Source organism: Miniopterus schreibersii (genome assembly GCF_964146895.1).
Source record: "Miniopterus schreibersii genome assembly, chromosome: 13".
Taxonomy (NCBI): Eukaryota; Metazoa; Chordata; class Mammalia; order Chiroptera; family Miniopteridae; genus Miniopterus; species Miniopterus schreibersii.
This window is the reverse complement of record NC_138113.1, coordinates 55,209,261-55,234,768: the sequence shown is the minus strand read 5'-3', so window position 1 is coordinate 55,234,768 and position 25,508 is coordinate 55,209,261. Positions and strand designations below refer to the sequence as shown.

Sequence of the window (25,508 nt, the reverse complement as noted above, 5' to 3'; positions counted from 1 at the left end):
TCTCTATTCAATCTCCACTTTACAACCTTGGTTATAAGGGTTCGGTCCATCTTGTCATCAGCTGATTATTCAGGATGGTTTTTCTATATTTTAGTTGTAATTTCAGTTTGGTCCTGGGAGAGTATCAGTGTTGCTTCCACTTAATCTGCTGCCATCTTGGAATCTTTTCCTGTTTCTTTATTTTTTAGGTCTTGATTTCTTTCATCAGTGTTTTGCAGTTCTCTGCACATAAACAGTGTACATTAATTTTGGAGAATTTTAAGCCATTACTTCAAATATTTCTTATGCTCTTGTTTTCTTTTTTCTCCTTCTGGTATTTTAGTTATACCCACAGTTCTTGTATATTTTGTTCTATATGTTTTTCACTTTTTTTTTCCCCATTGTATTTCAGTTTGGGAAGTTTTTACTGACCTGTCTTCAAGCACGATGATTTATCCCTGATTGCATGCAGGCCACTTTTTATTTTTCTCACAGTATTTTTCCCCCAGCATTTTTGTTATTCTCTCAGAATTTCTGTCTCTCTGCTTACATTAAACACCTGTTACTGCATGTTGTCTACTTTTTCTATTAGTGCCCTTAACCGTTAATCATACTTATTTAAAGTTTTCTGTTGGATAATTCCCATTTTGTGCAATATCACAGTCTGATTCTGACCATGCAGGTTCTGTTTTTGCTTGATTTTTGGCATGTCTTGTAATTTTTTGTTGAGAGTGAGACATATTGTATAGGGTATTAGTTAATTCAGATAAATAGGCCTTTAATGTGAATATTTATGTTGCTCTGGTTATAGGAGTTGAGCTGTGTTCAATGTTTGTTATAGCTGTAGAGGCTTCAAATTTCTTGATTGTCCTGGTTTTTGTATCTCCTCTTGACCTTAGTTAGACTTCCTATGTACTCCTCCTCAGTGACAGTCTGCAACCTGCAGCTCTTTCTGTTGTAATTCAGTGTGATTATTCTGGAATCCTATTAGTGTGCTGGTTAGGAGAACAGGAAGGAACATGTTCCGTAGTCATGCACTTAAATCTCAGTCTTTTAATGCATCTGTATCTCTGGGCTATGATGTTTACCTGTGTTTTCCAGTGGTATAACTTTGATTTTTTTCTATCTACTATGTGAAACAGGAAGGGTAGAGGGGGTAAAGTGGAGGTAATGCCCTTTGCCAGCTAGGATAAGGCTCTAGTAAAGTCTTTTCATTTGAAGAGTAACCTTATTAGGGAGAATGCTCTAGGCATATTTTACAATAATTATTCTTTCCCTGTCAGAGGCACAAGGGAACCTTTCTCAGATCTTCACAATGAGAACTAAGTGGGGTTCCTGGAGGTAAACACACTGAAGCATGAGGTTCCCTCTAAGACTGTGGCCTCTAGGAGCTTCTCACTCTCATGTTAATGCACACTCGGCCTCCAGCAATGCATCAGGATTTTCATTTAAATGTTCTTAATCATTTATGATTTCAATGGCTTCTGCTCCAGATGAACATACTTCAGTTGTGACTTTCTGGATTGCCTTTCTTCTCATAGTTTAGGGTGCCAACGTACTCTGCACCTCACTATCTTGATGTTTTGACAAAAAGTCTTTGATTTTCAGTTTTGTCATCTTTTTTCTTGTAACAATGGGACTGGTGTCTTCTAAGGTTTACGTGTCAGGGCTAAAACCAAAAGCTTTACAATTACATTCCAACTACATTCAATATAGTTAAAATACTGTTTTCCCTGTTCTCCATTTTGTCAGTTCAGAGAGAAGCATCAATTGATTGCCTCCTATATGGCAATCATATAGGCAATCATATAGAGATCTAACCTGCAACCTAAGTATGTGTCCTCACCAGAATCAAACCTGCAACCTTTTGGTGTACACGATGCTCCAGCCAACTGGGCCACCTGGTCAGGGAAAATTTTTCTTACTGTTGACTTATTATGCCATCCTGCAGGTAGTGATTTTCCCCCCAGATGCATGCTGGATGAGGATTACTAGGTAGGATCTTGTAACGGTCCATTGTGGTGCACAGGATATTGGTCTCCACTGTCCAGGGCAGCTCCACCAAAAGCCAAATAAGCTTCTGTGGTAGCACCAATATGACTCCTGTTGCCTTGCCTCCATGACCCAGGGACAGTGTTGTTGGCTCTGCTAATAGCTTCCTGGTCAGCCAGAGGGCTGCCTACTTAGCTCTCTGCTGCCACTGGAAAATTGGTTATATTTTATTTCTTCCAGTATTTCAATCTTCCCAATTTTATATCTATTATTTGGGAATATATATTTTCTAGATGTTAGCATAGCATTTTGTGTATTTTTTTACAATTTTATTAAGGTATAATTGATGTACAATATGTGACTTTCCTGCATATGTTTAAAAGGTACAATTAAATAAACTTTGACATATGTATACACCCATTAAATTATCCTCATAGTCAATATAATATATATACATATATATATATGTATAAAATTTCCAAATGTTTCCTTTGTAATCCTCCCCTTATGTTGCCTCCCACATGCCACCCCAAACTCAGGCAGCCACTAACCACTGATCTGCTTTCTGTCATTTTTTAAAAATATTTTTTTAATTGATTTTTTTTTAGAGAGAGAGGAAGGGAAAGGAATGGAGAGAAAGAAACATCAATGATAGAGAAATATCATCTTTTGTCTGCCTCCTGCACGACCCCCACTGGGGATTGAGCCCAAAAACTTGACATGTGCCCTGAATGGGAATCAAACCATGATCTCTTGGTTCTTGGGTCGATGATCAATCCCTGAGCAACACTGGCTGGGCCTTTCTGTCATTTTTTATTATTTTGAGTTTTCTAGAATTTTATCTAAATGGAATTGTACACCATTTACTCTTCTGTTGATCCAATTTCATTGAGCATAATTGCGTTGAGATTGATTAATCCATGTTGTTAGGTGTACCAGCAGTTGATTCATTTTTTGAGTCATATTGCATTATATTGATACACCAAATGGACATTTGGTTTGTTTTCAGTTTTGGGCTATAACAAATAGAGCTGCAAATGCAAGTCTGTGTGTATATATATGCTTTCATTTCTTCTGGGTAAATACCCAGGATTAGAACCCCTGAGTCATATGCTGGATCTATGTTTAACTTCTGAAGAAACTGTAAAACTGTTTTCCAAAATGGTTTTGCCATTTTACATTTCCACCAGCAGTGCATGAGAGTTCCAGTTTCTTTATATCCTTGCCAACACTTGGTATTGCCCTTATAATTTTAGTAATACTAGAATCAGAGTAGGTGTGTAGTATCATATTGTGGTTTTAATTTGATTTTACCTAATGATCAGTGACGTCACGTCGATCATGCGTTCATTTACTTATTTGCCATCTATATATCTACTTTTGTGCAGTGTCTGTTCAAATATTCCCCATTTTTATTGGGTTGTTTATTTTTTTATCATTAACTTGTAAAAGGCCCTTATATGTTCTACAAATTCTTTGTCAGATATATGTTTTGAAAATATATTCTTCCAGTGTATGCTTTTGATGAACAAAAGTTTTTAATTTTTATGAGGTACAAAGTATTGAAATTATTTTATTTATAAAAATATTATGAAATTATTTTTATTCATGTTCTATTTAAGACCTCTTTGCAAAACCTAAGGTCTTTTTGCTGTTTGTTCTAACAGTTTTATAGTTTCAGCTTTTGCATTTAGGTCTATGATCCTTTTCTGAAGTCATTTACATGTAAGGTATGAGATTAAAAGTAGAGCGTTTTGTTTTTGTATATGGGTATCCATTGCTTCTTATTTGTTAAGATTATCCATTCATCCATTGAATTGCCTTCGCATCTTAGTGATAAATTAATTGACCATATACGTGTGAGTCTGTTTCTGAACTCTATTCTGTTCCATCTGCTGGGGATCGAGCCCGCAACCCAGGCATGTGCCCTGACTGGGACTCGAACCACAATCTCCTGTATCATTGCTCATTGCTCAACCACTGAGCCAGGCTGGCTGGGCTATTTTTCCATCTTTATGCTGGTATAACTTTGTCTTGATAATTGAAGCTTTATAATAAGTCTTGAATTCAGGTACTGTAAATCCTCCAACTTTATTCCATTTTAAAGTTGTTTTGGCTGTCCTAGGTCTTCCACATTTTTATATAAATTTTAGAATCATCGTTATTAGAATCATTTATCTACAAAATGTTTATTGGGATTTTGATTAGAATTATGTTGAATCTATAGATCAGTTTTGGAAGAAGTGTTGATGAACATATTGAGCCTTTTGATCCGTCAGAAGAATATCTCTCCATTTATTTTGATCTTTAAAATTTTCTCTCAGCAGCGTTTTATAAGTTTGCAGTGTAAAAATATTGAATACACTTTGTTATATTTATACCTAACTATTTCATATTTTAATGCTATTATAAATGTTTTTTAATTTCAATTTCCTATTGCTTTTTGCTAGTATATAGAAGCAAAACTTACTTTTGTGTATAGCTCTTATATTTTTCAATCTTGCTAAAGTCACATATTATTTAAGATAATTTTGTTGTAGACACAGTAGTATTTTCTACATAGATTATCATGTTGTCTGTGAATAAAGAGAATTTCACTTCTTCATTTCCAATCTAAATGTCTGTTGTTTCTTTTTCTTGCCTTATTGCAGTGGCTAGGATTTCTGGCATAATGTTGAATAGAAGGATGCAAACACTCATTCTTGATTTATTCTTGATCTTAGGAGGAAAGCATTCAACCTATCAATATTGTGATTTTATTTTCTAGATGTCTATTACCAGGTTGAAAATGTTCTCTTGTATTCCTAATTTGCTGAGATTTCTTATGAAGAGTGGATATTGGATTTTGACAAATGCCTGTTCTGAATCTATTGATCTGATGATATTTTTTTACGCTTTTTTTAGTTGTTTAAAATGGTGAATTACATTAATTTTAGATTATAAACCAACCTTGCATTCTTAAGTTAACTCTACATGGTTATTATGCATTATAATTTTTATATATTCTTGGATTAGATTTGCTAAAACTGGTTAAAACTTTTTACATGTATGTTTATGATTTCTCCCCAAAGCATTATCATTTTAGCTTTTATGTTAGGTCTTTTATATATGGTGTGCTGTAGTGGTCAAGATTCACTTTTTCTCCACATGGAAATCTAGTTGAATCAGTACCAGTTTCCTTTCCTTATTGCATTGCTTTGACATATTTGCTGAACATTAATTGACAATATATATATGTAACTATAGAGTGTTCTAAAAAATGTATATACACACTGAATAATTATAAAGGCAGTGTTTATTAAAATACATTTCATTTTTAAATTTGAGCTATCAGCTGTTAAAGTGTGTATACATTTTTTGGGACACCCTGTTTGTATATATATTCTGCTATTTTACATCATGTATTTTTTATTTCAACTAATAGATTTCTCATACTTTTTATATATTTTTTCCTTGGTTCTTTTTTCATATTACTAATATCTTCCTCTTTTAATATGTTTACTAGTCTAATTTTATTTATTTATTTATTTATTTATTCTAATATATCTGCTGCTGTTGGATTCTGTAATCAGTGTGTGGGGTCTTTTTGGTTTGGGTTTTTTTTTAAGTGGCTGGACCTTTCAAATAACTTATGATTTTGGCCCCGGAACACTTTTTTTTTTTTATGGTATTACATTTTATCAGTTTAAATGTAAAAATAGTTCCTTCCTTTGAATCTTTCTACCCTCCCCCATTTATAATTGCCACAATAGATTCAGATTTGTTATTTGTTCTGCCCAGGACTTAAGTTCCCTTAATGTTGTATTCAGATTTTTAGTTTTTGTTTTTAAATATGTTTTTATTGATTTGAGAAAGAGAAAAGAAGGGAGAGAGAAAGAAATATCTATGTGAGAGACAAACTTCAATCGGTTGTCTCCCGCACACACCCCATCCAGGGACAGAACCCACAACCTGGTCATGTGCCCTGATCAGGAATCAAAAAGGGGTCCTTTCAGTGCACAAGACAACATTTAACCAACTGAGACACACCAGCCAGGGCTAGTGTTCAGATTTTTCATTGGTGTTTGTTTAGTCTAAGATATTGTATATTATGTTAGCTATTATTTTTTTGAATATTGCGTTTATTCTCTCCTGGAATTTTGATTAGGTGAATATTGGACCTTCCCATTCTGTTTTTATGTCTCTTAACCTCTCTCTCTCTTGTTTTTCTGTGCTCTATTACAAATAATTTCTGCTGATCTGCTTTTTTTTCAACTTACTAATTTTCTCTTCTGCTGTGTCTGTTATGTTCTTAAACTTGTCTACTGATGTTTTTAAAAATTATTTCAATTATTTTAGTTTCATCTTCTGAAGTTCTCTTTGGTTCTTTTTTCTTCTTATTATGTATTTTATTACTTTATGTTTCAGTATTTAAACACAACTATTCTTAAGTTTCTATACGAAAATACTACAATGTGAAGGTCTTGGGGATCTAATTTAGTTTGACTCCCACTAACTTTGGGTCATTAAAGTGTTTTTAAAATTTGAATTGCAAGCTGATTTTCAACATGCTTTTATCTGAGCTATAATTCTTTGCTGGATTGAGGGTATGTCCCTCCGGAGAAGTTTTGTGTTTATTTCTGCTAAGTGTTCTAGATTATATGACCATCCCAGAACCAGATTTTATTTCGATTTCTCAGCTTGAGATTAAGAATTGCCAAGGAAGACTTTTAGTTGTTATTATTACCCTGAGCCTAGCTGTGGTTGGTTGACAAGCTGATTTTGTCTAGTCTGACCTTTTCACTTATGTTATAGTCTTCAGTGGCTTTATGTAGGGGACCTTAGTTCTAATACTTCTCTTTCAGGCATCTCTATGGCCTCATCTTTTGTTTCTGAGTTAAGACACAAGACCCTAGACAACTGAGACAGGCAAACCCCAACCACATCTAACATAACATCAGTTCAAAGTCTTACTGCTGTAATTTGGCTCCAGGAGACTTCCCTTACAAATTCTTACAAGTTTTGCTACACATTTAAAAGGATGCTTCTTTATATTTTAGGATGCTTCTTTATATTGCAGGACTTTCAGATTATCTTGTTTCTATAATGTAATAAATTATATATTTGATTTATGTATTGACTGTGAACTCAGTGAGGGCAGGGCCAGTGCCCACCTAGTTCACTAGAGATTCCTCAACACCTACTGCCTGGTACATATTAGACACTTAATAAATGTGGAATGAATGAAATGCTGTTCATTACAGATTTATTTGTAATAAAGAAAAACTGAAGTTAACCTAAATGCCTAATAATAGGAGAATACTGAAGTAACTGTTTATATTTACTTAAAAGTGAATGGCTATTGCTCATATAATATTTTTCACTAAGAAAATGATGATTTTGAAGACTGTATTATAGACTGAAAATTATTAAAGATTAAGTGTAGGTGGAAAAAATCAATTCAATTTTAAATTTATAGTATGGTAACTTCAAAATATTCATAACGGTATGAAAAATATGGAAAACACTGGATAGTGCTCACTCAAATGCTACTAATGGCTTATGTTGGAGTGAGGATCGAGGAACCCTTTTACCCTTTGTTCTTTAAACTTCCTATAACGTGGCTTTAGGAAAATACTAAAAAGAAAAATGTTTGTCAGTGTTCTTAAAAGTTTTTAGATTTAAATACACTAAGAGATTGATAAAACATAAAAATTTCAGAATTAGTTTTATTAAAATGTTTACAGAATTTTATATGAAAATACAGAAAAAGATCTTTCTGATACTCAACGACACCTTGCTAAGAAAAAATATGAGCTACAGCTTACTCAGGAGAAAATTATGTGCTTGGATGAAAAAATTGGTGAGTTATTTTTTCCTGATATTACTTTTTCTTTAAGTCTGGTGGAAAAATGTTTTCTTCTCTCAGTTATAACATAGATAAACCCGGAGATAGGCCCTTAAATTAAAAGTTTAAGATGCAATCATGGAAAAAAATGTTTTTCATTGATAGTAAACTTTTTAACTTAGCTTTAACACCATAGGACATGGCTTCACATTTTTCAGCGAAGAAATAGCTAAACAAAGCAGCAACACCTCCTAATTTATAATGGTCACTTTTAAACTTACAAGTTTTTGTGTAAAATTGCGGCTTGCTCTTGGCTTCGTAATGAAACATAGTACACATATATATTACTCTAGGTGGAAAGTGTACAAATATTTGGCTATGTCTGTGATATTGCCTAGGATTATAGAGAAAATTATTTTTATAAAGTTTCCTATTTATGTTTCTTGCCAGTGATCTCTATGAAAATATGGTCATAATTTAATCTTTTTATAACTGTAAAGTCAAATTTTGATAAGGACTATAAAGGGCCATTTTAAAACAGAGGGAATATTTTTAACATTTGCTATAATGTAGTTCAAAACTGTCTGGCGTAAACAATTTGGTGGGTGGAGGTGCTTTTTATTGAGATGGAACATACTAAAAAAGGCAAATATAAAAGGGGAATACTGAAGAACTCATTTTTGGATATTTTAAGTCCAAGCAAAAATGTAACGTAAACAGTTAAATAGATAAGTTTTTATCTCAGAAGGGAAACCTAAGCTAAAGATACACATTTGGGACACATCAGCATATAAATGACATTTTAAAACCATGAAATCGCCTGGAGAAAATACAGAGGCGAAGAGGGTCCAGGACTGAGTGAGAAGAAGCCAAGGAGGTAGGAAGAAACCCCTGAGTGAGTGTTACTGGGGAGGCAAGAGAGCAAAATGTTTTCAAAAGGAGCTGAGCTTCAGATGCACTCGAGAAGCTAAGTAAGATGAGTATGAAGAAATGTGGATTGGCTTTGGAACTTTGGAGGTTTTGGTAACACGGACAAAGTCTGGATAGTTTTGCATGTGGACGAGGGAAGAGGTGGAAGAAGGATTGGGCATGAGGAGGTAGAGACAGGAGACAATAGAAGACTCTTAAGGAGCTTGGCTGCCAAGAGTAGCAGAAAAATGGGCTAGTAGCTTAAATGGGATGTGAGGGAATTTTTTTCAAAGGAGCTCCTAGAGCTGTCTCAGAGCTTTCATGTCCTTACTTTATGCCGATGGGAATGAACTCAGATATCAGAACACCCAAAACATGTGGTTTGCCTGAAAGACAGTCCTGCCTGGAAAAGGGAATTGATGTATTCCCAAGCACTATATAGATCATCGCCTTGGCAGATGACACTGCCTCTCAGTGCTGCGCTGGATGGCCGTTGGCAGGGATTAACCGAGAGGTCTAGTCTAGCAGAGCTTCCCTAGTAGAGCTGTAGACCAGTGGTTGTCAAACTTCGGTGTGTGTCAGAATCGGCTGGAGAGCCAATAAGACCACTGGAGCCAGGCTTCTTGGTGTGGAATATGGCCAAAGCTTTTGTATCTTTACCAGTTTGCTCAAGTGGCTCTCAAGCTGTGTTGTGCATTAGAATCACGTGGGCGGGATGCTTGCTACAACATAATTGCTCTGGCCACTCAGAATTTCTAATTCAGGAGGGCTGGGCTTCCCAGGTGATGCTGATGGTGCTGGTTGAGGAAGCACAGTTTGAAAACCACTATTGTATACCTATCATTTAGGCCACAGCATCGATACTGACTTGCCAGTGTTTTCACAATCAAGTCAGGTGTCTTGGGATGATTATTTTCTAGGAATTTTTAGGAAAATTTTTGGAAGATCAAAATATTAGAAGACATTAGATTCTGAACGTGACAATTGAATATTTTATTAAGATCTGATAACATCTTATATACAACAGTAATTCTAATCTAGAGACAGGGTCAATTAGGGGGGAAATGATGGCTATAGTATTCCACCCAACTTACCCACCTACACTCTCCTCTCCAACAGGAATGTAAATGTACTTTGAGGACTTGTATATAGAGCTTTTCTTTGCTATTCTTATTCAAATATGTTAATTGCTCCTTTACATTTATGGGTCATTTAGAATTTCATGATTCATCTTAGTTTTTAATCACTAACCACAGAAGCCATGTTTTATTTGAGACATGTTACTTATTTTTAGTCACTGAATAAAATATAGGAGAATTTCCTTTGAAAAGTATTCCAGTCTGCTTGAGCTGGGAAAAAATTATCTTGATTAAAAAAATGCCTTTGTGATTACATATTTAGATAATTTTACAAGGCAAAGTATTGCCCAGCGAGAAGAAATCAGCATTCTTGGTGCAACCCTCAACGATATGGCTAAAGAAAAGGAATGCCTGCAAGCATGCTTGGATAAAAAGTCGGAGAATATTGCATCCCTTGGAGAGAGTTTGGCAATGAAAGTATGTTCTGAAAACTGTGGTTTAAAAGAAAAGTTTGAGCTTGAATCTGAATAAAATAATAGGACTCTCTCAAATATTTTTTAGAGAGCTGAAACTTTAAAATCTGATTTTGAAATATATTAGTCTAAAGAAATATGTACTTTCTGTCATTAATTTGTGATTAACATGCATTGACAATAACTAATTGAAATACCAAATATTCAAATTAAAAAGGAAGCAGTGAGACTGATTTCTTTATAAAAGCTCACCAGAACTTATATCTTCAGGTAGCCACCTTGGGAGGCAATATGTTTGTTCCATTAAAACTGCCTTTGTAATTGTGTTCAGAACTAGATGCTCGTTTTTACGTCGTCTTTAGCCATTGAGACTAGACCATATGGAGCTGATAAATAAAGCTAGATGATCATCTCCATCCCTCAGTTTTTGTTGTTCGAACAACATAAAAGGCATTGCCAAAAAAGCAGGGAAATATTCATACCCCTTTCTAGCTCATAAAGTGATTCTGAAGGCAGTTCTAAAACTGTTTTCCACAAATGTCTTAAGCAAAGGCATCCTCATTGGAATAAGGCCTTGCCCCTCACTAAGGGAACTAATTCATTCATTTATCTATCCACCCATAAAAGAAGCATTTCTTGGCCCATTCCAGGTGTATTCTGTTAGAAACTGAGGAGGAGTGGGCATGCCTTCCAAAGCCTGTAGTGTAAGTGGGAGAAAGAAATAAAGGTGCTTTTGTGATAGAATGTGCTAAGTGCCATAATGACATATGCACATTGTGCGGTAGGAGCTTTGCGGAAACACACTTGATTTAACCTGGGGGTTGGACTAGGTGTGGAAGAAGATCTAGAAAGCTTTCCAGGAGGTGATGGTGCCTGGACTGCCCTGAAAACTGACAGGAATTAGCGAGGAAAAGATTGGGAGGAAGGGGGTACAGTGAGAGAAAGGGTGACCAGACAGGCAGAACGCCTTTAGAGAAGGGAATCGAGACAGGCAGAGCAACTCATAGGAGAGCCCAGTGGCTTTCATAAGAGAATATTGTGGGATTTCTTGATAGTTTAGTATGTCCAGAGAATAGATTGCAAAGAGGCAAGCATGGGGTGGAGGAAGGGGGTAATAGATGAGGTGAGATGAGATGAGATGATGAGATGAGATGAGATGAGATGAGATGAGATGAGATGAGATGAGATGAGATGAGATGAGATGAGATGAGATGAGATGATGAGATGAGATAGGTGAGCAACAAATTATAAAAATCTATGTAATGTTAGGTTTAGACTGTCATCATCGGTATAGGGAATCAATGAAATAATGTAAACAAAATATTACAGTTAGATCTTTATTTTAGAAGAAACATTCTGGCACTTGTTAATCCACATAAAAGATGGGTTATAGGGAAATGAGAATGGTGACAAGGACACTAGTTAGGAGTAAAATGAGAACTGTTTTAGGATAGTGGCAGTGTCTGTGGGAGAAACATCTATTCTGGGAGTAAGACTGACAAGATGTGCTTTCTGACCGAGGCGCCACGTGAATCGTTGTCAGGCATGAAGTAGGAAACAGAACAGAACGGGCTCAGAGAGGAAGGTTACCAACATTTTTGGGACATGTAGTTGAAGTACTCATAGGCTCTTGGGCTTTTAGGTTTGGAGAGAACTTTGAACTGAATTTAATAGATTTGGGAATCGTGAGCCTAACTGAAGCCATCAAAGTGCACGAGATGGTAAATTTTGGTTTAGTTGTTTAAAAGGCTGACTTACTGCTTTATAATTTATACCTTAATAGTTTTGAAAATTCTATGGCTTTGGGGGGGTAGAGTTTTTTCCTCATACTTAAAAACTACTTTTTGGATAGTGAACCATGGTTTTCTGTAAAAACATTAGCACTTAGAAACAAATTATGCAGATCCTTCTGACTCCCGTTTCCCTCTGCTGTGTCTGTACCTCACGTTTCTTCCCCTCTGCTCATCGTACCAAAATATCTTTTCCTTCACAAGGCAATTGAGTTGCAAATCCATTTGAAATCAGGAACTTCATGTAATGTAAGATCATGAACATGAACACGTCTGTCCTCTGAGGGGGGAAAGCTTTTTAAAGCAGTGTTAGACATTCAAAGGAAATGTTTTCTACAGTGATATTTTAGAGCTCAATTTACAAGGACCTTATAGTGAAAAGCAGTAATTACACAGACTAATCTGGAGATTCCAGAAATTCCTATGGAAAAGTCTATACTCTAATGAATAAGGTGAAGTTTTTTTATTTTATTGGTAATTTAAAAAGATGCCCCACAACTTACTACCAGTTAAAGTTAGAAAACTCAAAAGCAAGTGCACAGATTTTTGAGTAATAAAAGCCAGAATTATTTGTGTAATATTTTAGTTTGTTTCTTTTCTGTAAGTGGCTTTATGACCATCTTGTCCAGTTTGAATTTTTAACAGTTAACTTCACTGCATGTCTCTGGCTGGACAAACATATTGAAGTTGTACAGAAATATTAAATTGATAATGATGGCATAGCTTTCAACAGTTGGAAATGGTGGTATTAGGGCAATATGAAGAGGAAATGGGGCTGGTAGGATGTATTACTGGATTCTACCCAGTAATTTTGTTGCCCTGGATATTTTACAATTTTCTGAGACTATCTTACTTTCAAGATGAATGTGTATTGATAAAAGAAAGTCCTTTTAAGGTTTATAAACCATATTTAAGTTTAACCAAGTAATCACTTTCAGAAACACTAGAAGTCCAGTTAGTGTTTTTCAGAATTTAATTAGAAGCATATTAAATCGTATTTCAAAAGCATGTGTAAATATTCCATTTTAAGCAGTATTTTCTCTCTGGAGTGTTTCCTCTGTTGGCTTCTGCTTAGAGGGGTTGAACTGCTTTGCCAATGGGTATGTTCACCATATTCCAGTATCCATGACTGCCAGGTGTGGGACCTGTACCACGCTACTGGGAAGCAGAATGGGAAGCCAGAGCTAATACTGCCCTGGTGAGGAGCCCCATGAACAAAGGAAGCCAACACATACACATGTGCGCAGGCACATGCACACACACACAGCTAAGCTGTCTAATGAACAGGAGCAGAACTGGCTGGAAATACAGGTTTCCGTTTTCATCTTGTTTCCTTGCTTCCTAAGGGTTTCAAAATTCAAAGGGCAAAGTGAAATCTAGTTACTTAGGGAAAGAACATTTTTCCTACTTTTTCAGGGCTAATGTTAGCCTGAGTGTGAACAGCGCCTGTAATTAGTTCACCATCAAGGAGAATTTTCAAAGGAATTGTGGGAATAGTATTGACGCATGAAGATGATCACACCCGTTTCAGTCTTGACTGGCTCCCCTCATCTACCCTCTCTCCACACCCTTGAAAAGGGACAGTATCGGTAGTTTATTTTAGGTCTAATGCTTACCTCCTCAAATATTTAACTCACACCTAAACTTCATAGTATAAGTAGCTCCATTCTAACAGCTTTTTGAAGAGGCTCTTGATGACTAATATAAATAATATCCCTGATCAAAGATATTGTTCTTAACAACTAAATTTAGTTTCACATGATTCACGTTCCTGGGTTTCAGAAGGTGGGGTGAGGAAGGGAATCAGCCCTGCCCCCCATGGAGATCACCCTAATGCAAACCAGTGGTTCGCCTCCTAGTACAGAGTGTGCCCGGGTTCCTGTGTTGCTGGGTGGCTGCCCAGAGCTTTAACACACTGTTTCATATATTGATCTCATATCAGTCACCCAAGTGTAGTGTAGTCTTTGCTTTAATGAGCACAACCTATTGTTTTATGTAGTGCAAATATTCACATTGATATATTAGGCTTCAATTTTAAAGTGTAGGAAAGGTGAATAGAGCATAAATGTTTAAACCCAAATGGAAATCAAAAGGGGGAGGGAATTTCTTTTTGTTCATTCAGTTTTAGCAGAAATAAGTTTAAGATAATTTTTATGTCATGCTTATATTACTTTTCAAGGAAAAGACCATTTCAGGCATGAAGAACATCATTGCTGAGATGGAGCAGGCATCAAGGTAAACCATTCGTCCCACAAGAATTTGAGTATTTACTAGGGGCAAAGTACTATGTTAGGTACAAGGATAGGAAGAAACGGGGCTTAGTGTTATGTACAGAGTTATAACTCTAATATTGGAAGGAGGCCTAAGTCTGAGAAGGGAAGTAAAAGAGGGGTTGGCGTTTGCCAGGGAAAGAGGAAAGGAAAGAGGAAAGGGGAGGGGGTGAGGGGAGGGGAAGAAGAGGGGAGGGAAGGGAAAGGAGGGGAAGGGGCATTTAAAGGAGAAAGGAAAGCAAAGAACCACAAGACCACAGATAATGTTCAGGAGCCTCTTGAATGACTAGTAGGTGAGTGTTGGAACCCGAAGGGTGAGAGATGTGGAGGGAGGAAAGGCTGGACCCAGAGGCCTGTGCTGTAGACAAATGAGTCCTGCTTTTACCTTTGGGAAATAAATCATTAAGGAATGTTGAGGAGATTGTTGCGTTAGAAAGATTACCCAGGCTGAAGAATGATGGTAGACTGGGGCTGGGGAGTGGGGACCGTGGTGGGTGCTTGTGAGGAAGAAAAGCTAGGAAAATGCCAGGTTTAGGCTGGAGATGAATACTGGGCACGTAGAAAATATGGAAAAAGATGATTTTCCTCTGAATTGGAAGAGCCTTGAGCCCTTCTTGTAGATGCATCTCATAAGCAGTTAAATATAAGCATCTGGAGTGTAAGGCAGAGGCCGAGGCTGAAAGTTATGATTTCAGAGTCATCTGGGGAGAGATGGGGCTGGGAGCCATGGATGTGAATAGTGTTTGTCTGAGTGAAGGCGCAGAGTAAGAATCAGGAGGCTAAGAGTTAAGCCCTCAGATTCCTTATGTTTGCAGAGGGCAGAGGGCAGAGGGCAGAGGGCAGAGGGCAGAGGGCAGAGGGCAGAGGGCAGAGGAAGAGGAACCTGCCTGCGAGGCAGCCAGGCAGCTAGAGGTGGGATGAAAGCTCTTCTGTTGAATGTCAGGGTTCTGAAATGCTTGGCTAGTCACTGGCCGTTAGGGACAGGTAGCAGCCCTCTCGTAGTGAGACGTGGGCCCCTGGAGAAGCTCCGGTGCACTGTTTTCACAGGATTTATTCCTGTAAATTTAAATGTGTTTAAAACTCTTCAGATGCTTCCATGCTGCCTGCCCCCCTTCTGTCTTGTGACAATTTGTTATTCTGTTTTGGTACAATGTCTCTTCTTATGTACTGTTTGATTTGTGCAATAGACAGTCTACTGAAGCGCTAATCATGTGTGAACAAGACATTTCCAGGATGCGTCGGCAGTTGGATGAAACAAATGATGAACTGGCTCAGATTGCCAGGGAAAGAGATATCTTGGCTCATGAGAATGACAGTCTCCAAGAACAGTTTTCCAAAGCCAAACAAGAGAACCAGGTACATTTGTTCCTAGTATCTTTTTCTCCAAGAAAATGTATATTTCTTCTGAGGCTCAATTGTTCTTTCATTTTGAAGAAAAGCTCAGGCTTTGGAACCAGCCATTTTTTACCTTCATTACATAATATCCCTCATAATTTCTAAATGAAATTCTTAGACATAAAATGTTACATATCAAGGAACAGGGGATATAATAGATTTGTATTCAACCTTAGAATACATTTGTCCTCAACAAATGATGATAAAACCTTCAGAAATGTGAAGAAAATGGTCGATCTATTTGACGGACAACCATTCTAAGTATGAATGTATGAACTTTGCCACAGTTTTGGGTTCTCTTTAGCACTGTAATTCTTTTCAGGACAATTTCTTTTATAATTACTTCCTCTCTAAGCCAATATACTTTATCCACAGTTCTCATTTCCAACATCATTATTTTAATTTGACCATTAAAAAATTCTATTTGGAAGCTTCCCTTTCCACTGAAAATTCTTCAGTCCAAATGATCTCCCCACATTACTGTCACTCTCAATGTTTAGTTTGCATCTTAAAACTCTGCATTTTTAACTGTTAATTTTTTTTTTTTAAGAGAGAAGTGACTTTTTTTTTAACATATTTTTATTGATTTCACAGAGAGGAAGGGAGAGGGGGAGAGAGAGAGAGAAACATCAATGATGAGAGAGTCATTGATCAGCTGCCTCCTGCACACCCCTGACTGGGGATCGAGCCCGCAACTCAGGCATGTGCCCTGACAGGGAATCAAACGGTGATCTCCTGGATCCTAGGTCGATGCTCAACTGCTGAGCCATGCCTGGTCAGGCTGTTAAATATTTTTAATTTATAAAAATAGATGTAAAGATGCAACATTTTGTAAATTATAAATATTGCCTGAGGTGTTAAAATACTGTGTTGAAAAGTTAATGAACAATGGGATCCTGGAACAGGAAAGGGACAGAACATAAAAATGAAAGAAATCTGGGCCCTAGCTGGTAGCTCAGTCGGCTAGAGCATCTTCCCTCTACATCAATGTTGCAGTTTTGATCTCTGGTCAGGGCACATACAAGAATCAACCAGTGAGTGCATAAAGAAGTGGAACAACAAATTGGTGTTTCCTTCTCTCTCCCCTTCCTCTCTCTTTCTAAAAGTCAGAAAATAAAAAAATGAAAGGAATCTGAAAAAAAATGGACTTTAGTTAATAATGTTTCAATATTGGTTCACTAATTGTGGTAAGTGTGCCATACTAATGTAAGATGTTAATAAAAGAAGAAACTGATTATAGAGTATATGTCGACTTTCTGTCCTATTTTCACTACTTTTCTGTATATCTAAAACTATTTTAAAATAAAGTCTAGTTTTAAAAGTTATTGAATAGCAATGAAAACAAAAGATATGAATTTATAATTTTGTGCACTCTGTACCTAGAGCAAATAGGATATAGGTAAACATAACCTATATTTATTAAAAACTAGTTAAAAACTCATTTTTACTACCCATAGTTAACTACTGTTAACATAGTTTTTACTAATTTTCAATGTATTTTTTTATTTTTTATTTTTACATGAACTTTTTATGTAGCTGAGATAAAACCACATACCCTTTTATATCATGGTTTTCTACATAAGAAGGCAGTAGAGTGGAGTGTTTAAGTCTCATGTGAGTTTGAATCGCCCTGCCTGGCAGTGTGATAATACCACCAAACTTCTTCAAATTGCTGTTCATCATCTGAGAAATGGAGAGTAAACCACAACATACCTAGCAAGCACTTACCAGAGAGTCCAGCATAATCACTTGATATATATTTTGTAGGGACATTATAAGCATTTACCTGTTTTGTTAAAATTTTATAAACATTGCTTATAATCATAAGAAAATTGGTATCATAACAATTTTCATATGTTCAAGAGTAGTTTTTTCTTCCCTTTGGGTCATGGGCCCAAAGGTAGAAGATGGATTCCTTTGTGGACCACAGATTAAGAACGCATATCACAGAAGATGTGGAAAACAGAAACCTTAAAAGAATTTTACCCTCAGTACCACAATTTTTAACAAATTGGTATGAGATATTTTTAGTGTTTTACCCTAATTTTTTTTAACTAACTATAAATGGACATTTTCGCTTGTTTTTAAAAATTATTCCAAACATTTCTCATAGAGGTCTAATGTTCTGTGGGGTTATAACATTATGTAGATGCTATTATTTGCTGCATCCTTCACTTAATGTGAGTAAGTATTGTTACTATAACAAATAAATGCCTTAATGAACATTCCTTTTGATTACATTTTGTTCGACTTAATTTCAAGTTGAATCAAAGCTTATGAAGTTTTTTTTAATTAGTATTTAAAAATGTCTCTTCATACATCACCAAATAGCGGGTCACAGATTTGCTTTTTGCAAATTTCTGTTTACTCCAATGATACATGGAAATGCCCATTTCTTCAAACAACAGAATAGCTTTAAATCTTTGCTAATTTATAGACAAAATAGTATTTCATTGTCTTAATTAGCATTTATTTAATATCTAGTAAATTTTTAATTTTTAATGTATTATCTGCTTCTGCTTCCTTTTTGTGAATCATCTTTTGGGTTCTTTGTCCATTTACTGTTTGGACTCATATTTTCTCAATGTTTTTATATGAGCTTTGTATATTAGGTATATTAACTTTTTTCATAATAAGTATTTTAAAATTTGTTCATGGTGGTTTTGACACAGCAATTGTTTATTTTTTGTAGTAAAATCTAGCTATCTTTTTCTCATAGGCACTGTCTAAACAATTGAATAATACTCATAATGAACTTAATGATATAAAACAGAAGGTCCAAGATACTAATTTGGAAGTTAACAAGCTGAAGAATATATTAAAGTCTGAAGTACGTATATATTTTTTTCCTCCTTGTTCATGATACCCGAGTTTTCACTAAAGTTGATCAGTTACACTCATGGGGAAAGCTGAATCAAGTCTTCCTTGAATGCGTAGCATGTTTCAGTGTTGACACTGATGGGTTAACTGTATATTTAGAACATCACCAATGTCCAGAAAGGTAACTCAAGAATATGCCCCATTTAGTTTGCTACTCAGCCCTTCCAGATATGTAGAATCCTCCTACCTGGGTAAAGGAGAAGGGGCCAGAATCCACCTGGGCTCATTCATATTTGAAAATGGTCAAGATTTCAAGTACAAACTTTGACAAAGGAGGCTCCACGTGATTGTGTAGCAGGTCAGAATTGATCACTCCGGGGCCATGTATTTCTTAGGACCAGAAGGCAGATGGCTCTCCTCTGCACTTCTCTGTTAGTGACCATTTGACCAGGTGCATGGGTGAGACAGCAGATGACTGAAGTAAATTTGGGTGCATGTGTGACAGTCCTGGAATAAACAGAGACCTTGACCAAGGATGTTAGATCTGCCCATTTAGTAAATTATCTAAAATGGTGTAATTGGGTTGGTTACAAAGTATAGTTGGATGATAGCAGGTATAGTGTCACCTACATACCACTGAAACCATTAATAAAAACTGCCCTTCCCCCAGAAAATCCTGTTTTCCTTATTTTATTTAACATATTATTTAATATCAGTCCACAAACATCTTGAGCATTTATTTGTGGTGTTCATTAGACTGTTTAGGACTTTGTGAGGTAGAGAGTTTAAGGACTCCTAAATTGCAATCCTTGCTTTCAGGCAATAAAGCAGCGGGTTTATGTTGACAAAGCAGGCATTTTCCTACACTTCTTGATTTTAAGATGCTAGCAAGGTAATATCATGAATGGACAAAAGCTCTGGAGTCAGATAAGTCTGATCCTTTCCTCCCTAATGACATGGACTTGGGTAGGCTACTCAGCCTCTCTGAGTCTCAGTGTCCCCTCTGTAATTAGTAAGAACACCCAAGTAAGTCAGATAGATATAGCACAGGGATCCATTTAAGTCTATTCTGGAATGGGGCAGAATATAACTAAGTGAATATCTGAGCAACATTGCGCATAGTGAACTTTGAATTAGTGGTAGACAGTTCCCCTTTTCTCCCTAGCCTGTCACGTTACCTGAAATGTCACCATTGAGGAATGGGGCTTTTAGATTCTGGAGTTGTGTTTTCAGACATCACACATCAAGCTTCTCTTAGCTTTTAGCATCCTAGCATGAGTTCTTTCATGAGATTTCATTTCACAGCATAGCTGGATGGATCCAGGCTCCCCTTCCCCCAGAGAGAACAAACCACAGGTAGTCCAGTAAGAACTGTCGGGTGCGTTCTCCAGTCACTCATTCATTCAGCAGGCAGTATGCTAGGTGCAGCGGTGCCAGACATGAAAAACTGAGAGGAAACAGAATGGCAGCTGAGGCAGTGGGGACAACACAGGCAAAGGTGTTCAGGGGAAACAGTAGGTCACGTAGCTGGAGAGGTAAGAAGGACTTGTTTGAACCCCATTTTCAGGAAGTTTTTGTTGCAAAATGAGCACAGCAGTTATTTGAAGAATTGCCTTTTAGAAAGATTATTCTGGAGATTTGGGAACAATAAATCAGAAGGGTGAGAAAATCAAAAGGAAAGAGAGCAATAGGAAGCTGTACCCAAAATTCAGTCAGGAAGGACAAAGGATTCCAGCTGAGGCGGTGAGCTTTGTGGTGGTGGAGTGTTGTAACGAGCCCAGGGGACCACCAGAGGGAGGGGGGTCCAGGGGTGGAGGTAGCGCCAGAAAGGGGTAAAGACAGCTTGAAAGAGAGCATTGGAGAAAACCAAGAAGCAGTTTCTCTTTCTTTAAGTTGTTGCCTGTCTTGGGCCCCACACTGCTCTGGCTTCTTTGGACAGATACAAAAAAGGGTAAAATATGGCCTCTTGGTTGCCACAAGGAAGGGTCCCTAGATGGTTGGCGGGCAGGAGAGACGTTTTATGGCAATTCTTTTTTACCACTTGAACTTTGAACCTGTATTACCAATCACAAAACTAAATTTAATATAGAAATGGTTCCTGTCTTTGAGAAATCCAAGGTGTTACGGGGGAGACTGTACCCCACACCTGGTTACATAAAGCTGAGAATGACATAGACAGTGAGTGCTACAGAAAGTTAAAGGGGAAAGACTGATGTGGGTAAAATTTAGTTCATGTGTATTGTACCATGTACCTCCCAAGTACATACTCTGTACATACTGTTACTTTTAGTACAATAATTGAAAACACACATCATCCCTCCTGGCACATGTAGAATATATGAATCTTGAAAGCCAAAACTGTAGTTTTGGTTTGTGAACTTGTTAACTAACACTCTGCAAAGATCTTTCACATTAGTCAAAGTACCATGAAGCCCCGGCGGTGTTGCTCAGTGGTTATAGTGGTGGCCCATGCACAGAAGAAGGGTCCAGGGTTTGATTCCAGGTCAAGGGCATGTTTCTGGGTTGCAGGTTCGTTCCCCAGCCCAGGTTGTTGTGAGTGTGGGAGGCAACCAATCGATGTGTCTCTCTTATATCAATGTTCTTCTCTCTCTCTCTCTCTCCTCTCCCTCTTTCCCCTCACCCCTCCCTTCCACTTTCTGAAAATCAATGGAACAATATCCTCAGGTGAGGATTAAAAAAATTTTTTAAGAAATACCATCAGGCCACAAGGTGGCGATATTAATCTAATTTCAACCAGACTTATGCTTAATTATACTTGTGAGAATTTATATCTGATTTGAAAGCCTTACAGGGTAAGACATTGTTTATTGCCTTTTGGTCATTTTGTTTAGTCCAATGTTTCTGATAGGGAAAAGCATTGTTTATTCACAGGTAGCAGAGAAAGAGAAACAGTGCCTTTTTAATTAATTAAGAAAATTATAAATTATGTTTTAGAATGAGTTAGCCAAACCATATTACTAAAATATGTTTTTAAATATAGTTTGGAAATGATTGCTAAGTATAGTATATTACTTATAGAGCTGACTGTTTTCCTCTACAAATAAGACCCTACTTTAGTCAATCTAAATAAGACCCTACTTTAGTCAATCTGTCATGATGGACCTTTTAAGGGTTTAAACATGTGGTTCTATATTATATGCCCAATATATACCTGGATGTATATTTATGAATAGTGTTTATCGACATAGGTTTAATATGTTGCTTCTGAGCCATTTCAGGCAGTTTATTAGAACAGTGAGCAAACGTGGATCATAGCACAGTCCATGATGGAGAAAACTAAGGCTGGGCTTCTGAATGAAAAGCAGGAATCACACAGGAAATGCACCAAGACAAGAGAAGTATCAGAAGTTGATGCTTAAGACAGGCCAGCACTGAGAAGCTCTGTCACCAGTACAGCTCAGAAAAGAGGTCAGGGAGAAGGCAATAGGCAGACACACAGGGTCAGGCCAAGGCAGGAGGTCCAAAAACGGGCCAGCAACTAGTCAGGAAGCAGATACATGGGAAACTGAAGCAATGAAAGATTTTGTATGAACAAAAGTAAATATAAGAACATACTCATCTGGGTCCTGAAGATAAGAGTAAGCTACTTCACTTGACTAGATGGGTGAGTGTGACTCAGGAGCCAGGGCAGATCCTGGTCCCACCTCCTTTTGTTAGTTCCAGGACAAGCAATTTTCCAGGACAAGCAATTCCTCAAGGTTATGTTACTAATGATCCTCGTAGCAAGTCAATTCCCAGTGATCTGACAAATGTTTAATTATATGCTGAACATTTTACATCTTTTCAGCTACTACCTAAGATTTGCTTTTCAGGAATCTGAGAACCAGCAAATGATGGACCAACTCCAAAAAGCCAATGAGGATGCTGAGAACTGGGAAAATAAGGCCCGGCAAGCTGAGGCGGACAACAATACCCTCAAACTGGAACTTATCACCGCTGAGGCAGAGGGTAACAGACTGAAAGAAAAGGTAGATGCCCTCAGCAGAGAGGTAGAGCAGGTGAGTTTGGGAAAATGTGCTTGTAATAAGTCCTGCATCAGGTTTCAGAGTTTTGTTTGGCTTTCCATAAATTAAATATATAAGCAAAGACTTAAATTATTTAAATATACTGTGAATTGCAGCCTGATAACTGTTCTTATACCCACTCTGGTTCTTCTCTAATCTATTACCTGCCCTACAGTTAGAACAATCTTTAGCATTTTAAAAAATTAGGAACTATTTCAAACATACCAAAGAAAAGTGTAAAAAACTAATATAAAAGACATGCTTATACCCTCCCTCCCAGATTTAAGGATGCTAACGTTTTGCCATATCTGCTTCGTCTCTGTTTGAAGAAGCAAACATTACAATATCCGGCTCCTCAGCCTTTTCCCTTCTCCCTCCCAAGTGGCTGGTGTGTGTAAGGTTCCTGGTTGTTTAACTATTTTTCATATATTTAGACTTTTCTGTATATCACCCTCAGATGATGCATAAAGCTGTTTTGTGTGCTTTAAGTTTTATTGGAAGTAATGTGTTAAGATCCTCCTTTATAATTGTGGGTTTGTCTGTTTTTCTCTGAATGATTTTCTCAGTTTTTGCCCTTTTTTTGAGACTATCATTAGTGTCATAACAGTCTAATACTTTATATATCTCTAATAAAAATGTTCTCTGTGTAAGGACTCACTTGAATAACACTTTTACTTAGTAATGTGTTTTATATATTAATATAGCTACCTAGTTTGTTTATTGTTTATGAAGTACTAGTATATTGAATTTTTAATCAATTGTATTGAAGTATAATTTACATGAAATAAAAAGCACTCATTCTAAGTGATTTGATGAGTTTTGACAAATGAACACACTTGCACAGTCGTCACTACAGTCAAGTTATAGGACATTCTCTCTCCTCCCTAATTCCCTCAAGCCCTTTTGCAATCAGTCCATGCCCACCCCTAGGCAAGTGTGGATTTGCTTTCGGTCCCTCTGGATTAGATCTGCCTTCCTAGAATTTTATATAAATGGAATCACACAGTCGGCACTCACTGTACTTGGCTTCTTTGGCTCAGCAGAATGACTGTGAAGTGCATGCATTGGTCCGTACTGTCACAATATTCCGAGTTTAGCTGTATCACAGTTTATTTGCCTGTTGACAGACGGTTAGTTTGTGTAGAGCAGCCGTAACAAAATACCACAGATTGAGGGACATAAGCAATAGAGATTTACTTTCTCACAGTTCTAGAGGCTGGAAGTCCAAGATTCAAGGTGCCGCAGATTTGGTTTCTTCCGAGGCCTTGCAACTTGGTCCGCAGCTGGATGCCTTACTTCTGTGCCCTCACACATTCCTGTGTGTGTGCATCCCCGCTGTCTCTCTCCCTCTTACGAGGACACAGTTATATTGGATTAGGACCCCCTCCTTATGACCTCACTTAACCCCAATTACCTACTTACAGGTCCTATCTCTAAATGCAGTCACATTTGGGGTTAGCCTTCAACATATGAATTTTGAGGGGACACAATTCAGTATATAACAGGTTCTTTCTATTTTGGGTGATTATGAATAAAATTGCTGTGAACATTGCATGTAAGTCTTTGTGTGCACAAAAGTTTTTATTTTTCTTGAATAAATAACTAATAGTGGAATTGCTGGATCATATGGCAATTGTTCTCAGCTTTGTAAGAAACCCACAAACTGTTTTCCACACTGGCCGTACCACTTTTGCATTGTATGAGAATTCCAGCTGCTCTCCGTCTTTCCCAGCACATGGTATTGTTAATAGATGTGTACAATTATCACATGTATGTTTAGTTCAAATTTCCTTCATGACTGATGAGGTTGAGCAGCCTTCCACATTCTGTGATTGTATATATAATCACTGGTACATCTTTTGTGAACTACCCAAATCTATTGCCCATATTTTTATTACGGTTCTTGTTATTAAGTTGTAAGAATTATTTTGATTACTTTAGATGTTCCTTTGTGTATTTTTTTTTTTTTTACTTTTTAAATTTATCTTTATTGTTGAGAGTATTACAGGTATACCATTTTTCCCCGCAAATGACCCCCTCCACTTCGTTCCCACCCCCTCCCCAGGCCTTCACCCTGTTATTGACTGTGTCCATAGGTTATGCATATATGCATATAACTTCTTTGGTTAATCTCTTCCCACCCTCCACCCCCCTTCCCTCTTTCCTCTGAAATATGATCGTCTGTTGCATGTGTCAATGTCTCTGGATCTATTTAGTTCATCAGATTCTTTTGTTCATTAGCTTCTTCTTAAAGAAGACCCTTCAACATTTCCTGTAGTGCTGGTCTGGTGGTGTTGAACTCCTTCAGCTTTTTCTTATCTGTGAAGCTCTTTATTTGACCTTCAATTCTAAATGATAGCTTTGCTGGGTAGAGCAATCTTGGTTGTAGTTCCATGTTTTTGATCACTTTGAATATTTCTTGCCACTCCCTTCTGGCCTGCAAGGTTTCTGTTGAGAAATCAGCTGACATTCGTATGGGTGCTCCCTTGTAGGTAACTAATTGCTTTTCTCTTGCTGCTTTTAAGATTCTCTCTTTGTCTTTAACCTTTGGCATTTTAATTATGATGTGTCTTGCTGTGGGCCTCTTTGGGTTCCTCTTCTTTGGGACCCTCTGTGCTTCCTGGACTTGAAAGTCGATTTCTTTCCCCATGTAGGGGAAGTTTTCTGTAATTATTTTTTCAAATAGGTTTTTAATTCCTTGGTTTCTTTCTGCCTCTTCTGGCACCCCAATAATACGAATGTTGGGCCTCTTGAAGTTGTCCCAGGGGCTCCTTATACTATTTTCATATTTCTGGATTCTTTTTTCTTTTTGCTCTTCTGGTTGGGTGTTTTTTGTTTCCTCATGTTCCAAATTGCTCATTTGATTCTCAGTGTCCTCTACTCTACTGTTGATTCCCTGTAAATTATTCTTCATTTCAGTTCCTGTAGCCTTCATTTCAAATTGGTACT

At 37.1% G+C, this 25,508-nt stretch overlaps 1 protein-coding gene across 7 annotated transcripts in view; it reads left to right on the top strand.

Annotated features, from left to right (window-relative positions):
• TSGA10 (testis specific 10) overlaps positions 1-25,508 on the top strand; it is an 87,646-nt gene that overhangs the window by 34,476 nt on the left and 27,662 nt on the right. For all 7 annotated transcript variants that reach the window (XM_081156921.1, XM_081156920.1, XM_081156924.1 and 4 more), the window contains exons 10-15: positions 7,698-7,813; positions 10,109-10,263; positions 14,229-14,284; positions 15,507-15,675; positions 18,434-18,544; positions 22,368-22,553. In XM_081156921.1, coding sequence (XP_081013047.1) covers positions 7,698-7,813; positions 10,109-10,263; positions 14,229-14,284; positions 15,507-15,675; positions 18,434-18,544; positions 22,368-22,553 — 793 coding nt within the window. The remainder of the gene's footprint in view (positions 1-7,697; positions 7,814-10,108; positions 10,264-14,228; positions 14,285-15,506; positions 15,676-18,433; positions 18,545-22,367; positions 22,554-25,508) is intronic.